Source organism: Apis dorsata, unplaced genomic scaffold (assembly GCF_000469605.1).
Source record: "Apis dorsata unplaced genomic scaffold, Apis dorsata 1.3 scaffold_198, whole genome shotgun sequence".
Taxonomy (NCBI): Eukaryota; Metazoa; Arthropoda; class Insecta; order Hymenoptera; family Apidae; genus Apis; species Apis dorsata.
The window spans coordinates 45896-51688 of NW_006263482.1; the positions used below are offsets into that span (position 1 = coordinate 45896).

Consider the following 5793-nt stretch of genomic DNA (forward strand, 5'->3'; position numbering starts at 1 on the left):
TCGATCAATCGTCTTACTTTAAATATATTATTATATATATATTAAATATATACTCGATGATAAAAAAATTAAAATAAATATTCTTCTATGATATTCAACATTAAATCCTGAAACTAATTCAGATTTACTTTCGATTAAATCAAATGGAGTTCGATTTAATTAATATTCTAATAAATATAATGGATATAATAAAATCGAAAATTTAATTTTATTCTGATAATTAAAAAATTCGTAAAAATCTTTCAATTAATATTATTAATCTAAATACTATAAAAAATAAAATTGAATAATTACAATTAGAAATTCAAGCAATAAATAAAACTGGATAATACTCTTATTCCTAAAATTAACATTATAAATAAAATTCCATAATTTGATATATATATATTGAATAAATTCATGGATATAAAATTCAAATTATTTATATTTTGTCTTACACTTTGTTAAGTCTCGCGTGGAAAAATTGTTCGTGGAAATCGCGAAAAAAATAAATAGATATAAAGAAGAAGAAGAAGAAGTTGAGCAAGGTTGGAATACTATTTTTCGACTGAAAAAATCAACCCTTTCTAATCTCCATTTCCGGTGACCCTTGGCCTGAAAACACGCGCTTCGTTATTCCGACGCAGCATTGCGTGTAATACCGGGAACACTGGACTGGTTATTTTAAATACAAATCCTCTGGTTTTTATTAAATACAAAAATTAAAATTAATCCTTCCAAGGTAATTAAATATTTGCAATGGTTCGTTTCTTTTCCAAAAAATAATAAATCTTCTAAATTATTATTTTTTTTTTTTTTTCATGGAAAGAAAAATATTCCTCGAGCGAAAATATTTTATTCACCGAAGAGAGAATAATAAAATTTTTTTCCACGTAAAAAAATAAATAATATATAGGAATAAATGTTTGGAAGGGAAACAACCGAGTAAAAGTTTTTTTCTTTTCTTAACGCGGAATAAAGCAACGTTGCGGAAACCGAATCGAAAGTAGAGTCGCTCTAAATGAGCAACGACCATAACTGTACAAATATCGTCTTGCCCGCGGAAAATTATAACTTTTCCTTCTTTCGTATCGAAACGTAACAACCGTTGCAAAACGGTTATATATTTTTCACTGGAACTCGCGTCTCGTTGTTACAAGTTGTAATTTGTCCCTTTCTATCCATTTTCTATATAATAATGATATAGAAAAAAAAAGTCGTTAGTCATTTATTACTCATCGTCGCGTTTTAACGATAATTCGTCTTATAATCGGGCAATAAAGATTATATTATTATATCGAGTTTGCTCGTGTAAGTGAAATGATCGCTTATTCCTTGAAACTAGCCGTACTAACTTACGATTTATGTAATTCGTGGCCTGGAACGCGTGCATCGCGTTATCGCACGATCTAACGTTGAAGAACCACCATATATGCAACGTATATGTATCGCGAATAGTGATGTCATGCACTCGTGGCTTCCGCATCCGCTCTTCGATAATTATTCGTCGACTATGTTCGTCGCTAGCCACGCGGTGACCCGTACGCCTGTACGTGTATAGTGTACGTACTCGTTTATTCACACGTATTAATCTTCTTCTGTATTCTTTTCTTTCTTTTTTTTTATATATCGCGTATTGCACTGATATTAATTCAAGTGTTTTTAAATATTTATCTTCTTCAGCAAGCAACACTTTTTTCACTCGTCTTTATCTTTTAAGTTAAGGATAAAATTTAAAAATAAAATTTTCGTGGAAATTATTATGAATCATTTTATATTCGTATAATTTGAATTTTTTTTTTAATTTTGGGTAAAGGATACTCGATGTTGTCTAAAGAAGCTGGTTTCACCCTTCTTTTTCCTAATAATTAGATAACTTCGTTACCGTAACGAGAGCAATTCAAACATAAGGGGAGACTGTTATAAATGTTTGAGTGATTAGCGTTATGATTCTTAATTAAAATTATCAGGGAAGAGGGAAAATTTGAATAACTTGATTAATCGATAATGTTATAGACATATAGTAGTTAAATAAATTTTATTCACGAATCAAAATGTGAGAAACATTTTTTTTTTTTTATATAGTTAAAATAATATTGTTTAAAAGTAAAACGTAGAAACATATATATATCTCAATAATTACACACCATTTAATTCTTATCTGAAAATTATTTCAAGGTAGCTTATATAACTTGAATTATATTTCTAACGTAAAAAAAAAAAAAAAAAAACATTTGCATTGTATAACTTATATTTTTATACCAACAAGCATAATAATTGTGACCAGATAATTGTATAGATAATTTTCATTGTTTTCAACGTTGTGTAATGCAAATCGAAGTAAATTATTTCGTATGAATTATATGAGTTGTGATTTCGTTTTTGCGTATAGAAAAAAAAAAAAAGAAAAGATGGAAAACCAACTCTTTGAGTATCGGCCTTTTTTAAAGTGGAACTTTAATTTTTTTTTCTCCTGTTTTAGGCTTCGATGGATTTGCCTCCGGACAAAGCGAAGCTTTTAAAGCAGTACGACAACGAGAAAAAATGGGACATCATATGCGATCAAGTGAGTATACGATACACGATCGATCGATCGATTCACGATTCAATCTGATTATTAAAATTTCGTTATTATTATAAAAAAAATATTTTCTTATTACATTGTATCCAAATTTATCCAATTTTGGATAATCGTCGGACATTGATTATTATTAAAATTTTGTTATTACTATAAAAAAGAATATTTTCTTATTATATTGTACCCAATTTTGAATAATCATAGTATTAATTATTAAAATTTTGTTATTACTATAAAAAAAAATATTTTCTTATTATATTGTATCCAATTTTGAATAATCCTTGGGTACTGATTATTAAAATTTTGTTATTACTATAAAAAAAAATATTTTCTTATTATATTGTATCCAAATTTATCCAATTTTGAATAATCCTTGGGCACTGATTATTAAAATTTCGTTATTATTATAAAAAAAAATATTTTCTTATTATATTGTATCCAATTTTGAATAATCCTTGGTAGTGATTANGTATTCAATTTTGAATAATCCTTGGACACTGATTATTAAAATTTTATTATTATTGTTATTATTATTATTATTGTTATTATTACTATTGTATTATTATTTTATAAGATTATTGTATAAGAAAGAATATTTTCTTATTACATTTTGGATACAATATATTCAATTTTGAATAATTCTTGGACACTGATTATTAAAATTTCGTTATTATTATTGTTATTATTATTATTGTTATTATTATTATTGTATTATTATTTTATAAGATTATTGTATAAGAAAGAATATTTTCTTATTACATTTTGGATACAATATATCCAATTTTGAATAATCATTGGGCACTGATTATTAAAATTTCATTATTACTATAAAAAAAAATATTTTCTTTTTATATTGTATTCAATTTTGAATAATCCTTGGGCACTGATTATTAAAATTTCATTATTATTATTGTTATTATTATTATTATTATTTTATAAGATTGTATAAGAAAAAATATTATTAAAATTTCGTTATTATTGTAAGAAAGAATATTTTCTTATTATATTTTAGATACAATGTATTCAATTTTGAATAATTGTTGGGCACTGATTATTAAAATTTCATTATTATTATTGTTATTATTTTATAAGATTATTGTATAAGAAAGAATATTTTCTTATTACATTTTGAATATAATATATCCAATTTTGAATAATTCTTGGACACTGATTATTAAAATTTCGTTATTATTATTATAAAAAGAGAATATTTTCTTATTACATTTTGGATACAATGTGCCCAATTTTGATCGTGGTTTATGATAAATGCCGTTGGCGAAATTGATATCACGCTGCCTTTATAAGAATGACGTAATCAATCTTTAAGTTGACGAACTTATTGTTAATCAACGCTCTCCGAGATCTTTGCCCGCTTCGTACTCGTTTAATTCCACATTGGCCAATGAATGCGGGTCCACGACCCTTTGCTTCGTGTATCGTCCCACGATCCTCTTTCATCTTATTTATTTATTTCGTTCAATTATTATATATTCTAAGATAGAAAAATTAAGTATAAACTATTAATCAAAATTGGAACAATGATAAATTCTTTAGAATGAATAAATAATTTGGGTAATAAATGTTATTTTAAGAAAATAATGTGTTAATTTTGAAGAGGAAATATATACGTTTATTTTTTTTAAAACCTCGATGTCAAAATTATGGAAAACGTTTAATTCTTTCTAAAAAAAAAAAAAAAAAAAAAAAAAATACAAGACCCGTTTCATTCTATATATAGAGAGTGCAGACGTTTAATAAGTGAAAATACGACGTATTCGTCGAGCAGACGCTATATATGTAATCGTTGCTTGCGTGTCTGCTGCTGCTGCGCGAGGCTAATGCTTAAGTGGGTTTAATCTCGAGTTTAATCGAGGGTGAGCAAAAGTGTCGTCGAACGAGACACCTCTTCTGAAGGGCGTGGATTATGATAGGCAAGTTAAACACTTGGTAAATTTATTGTATCGGAAGAAAATTTTTCCCTTCTGTTCGACAATAATTAATAAATATTCATTTGAACGCCCTCGTCGATCGAACAAGAACCAAAGATCTTTAAATACGTTTCTAAAGAGTTCTAACGTGGAATTTTAAGGAATACATTCGGTTTAGAAATAGCGAAGGGAGTTATAAAGGATTTCTGTAAAGAGTTGAGGGAAGGTTTTTGCGGTTTAGGTTGACTACTTGCCTCGTTAAACCGAGAAGAGCGGTTAGCAGAGTATAGGGTGGTGGAACTCGTCTCGAGTGGAAATTACTCCCTTTTCTCGTCGCGAGCTCTGCTATATAGAGCAGCGCACGGTAGAAAACGCAAAATGGATTTCACGACTCGTCTGGATCGAAGAGATGCGCGAGACGAGGTTAAAAACACCCTTTAAATTCGAGATGTAATATCATTTTTTATTGTATTTGTATATTTTCTTTGGGAAAGAATTAAAGAGAAAATTTTCCTATAGCGTTAAACGCAAGGCCAACTCGTGACACGTTTTTTTCGATGAATAGATAATGAGTAATGACGCGTATCGCAAGCATTAAATTTATCTATCCTAATGAAACATTGGCATTGAACTGAATTGTATTAGTTATTGGGGGAAAAAAAAAAAAAAAAAAATTAAATGGAGAAAAATAGTAGAGAGGATTATGAACGATCGATAAGGTGTTGCATAGAATCTGTTTGATGAAACAAGATATTCTTGAGGCGACAGAGTTGCCTGTTCGGGGTCATCGATGGCCCGTCTCAATTTTTTAACGGGCCTGTAGGGCATGTGGGTAACACGACACGGATGTAATGCAAGCCGTGCTATTATACGATACAAGAAAGCGGGCTGCAAAAAAGTGTACAGCATCCCTCATTCATCGGCGTCGATGTACACACGTGCGCTCGTTTCGTTGGATACTATACTTGCAACAAGGCCTGTAAACTTCTCTTATATATATTTTCAAAATACAACGCCCGATTTTCCCCGATCAATGACTCGTTGAACATTTTCGAAAATGTTAAAATCTTTATTTTTTTAGAAAAATTTTATTTATTATATTTATTATTATACTTTTTAAAGGAATTTTATTTTTTATATTTATTATTTTTTAAAAAATTCTAATCTTTAATTTTTAAAAGAAGAACGTTCGAAATAAGTATCGAGATATAAAAAAAAAATTCGACGCCTGTTTTTCCCCGATCAATTCTCGACTCGCTGAATATTTTCGAAAATGTTAAAATTTTTATTTTTTAAAGGAATTCTGAT

At 28.1% G+C, this 5793-nt stretch overlaps 1 protein-coding gene and 1 long non-coding RNA gene across 6 annotated transcripts in view; one reads left to right on the plus strand and one right to left on the minus strand.

The window, feature by feature from the left end:
• Positions 1 to 757: 757 nt before the first annotated feature.
• Positions 758 to 5793, minus strand: part of LOC116185511 — a 17804-nt gene continuing 12768 nt past the window's right edge. The window contains exon 3 of the long non-coding RNA XR_004150362.1: positions 758 to 770. This is a non-coding gene — a long non-coding RNA (uncharacterized LOC116185511). The remainder of the gene's footprint in view (positions 771 to 5793) is intronic.
• LOC102671308 (formin-like protein) overlaps positions 2412 to 5793 on the plus strand; it is a 14796-nt gene continuing 11414 nt past the window's right edge. For 3 of the 5 annotated variants that reach the window (XM_031510024.1, XM_031510025.1, XM_031510026.1), the window contains exon 1: positions 2412 to 2545. In XM_031510024.1, coding sequence (XP_031365884.1) covers positions 2468 to 2545 — 78 coding nt within the window. In that variant the 5' untranslated portion in view covers positions 2412 to 2467. Of the gene's footprint in view, positions 2546 to 5338; positions 5467 to 5793 lie in introns of those variants that run through there. The other 2 variants (XM_031510023.1, XM_006614797.2) reach the window with 2 other exon arrangements.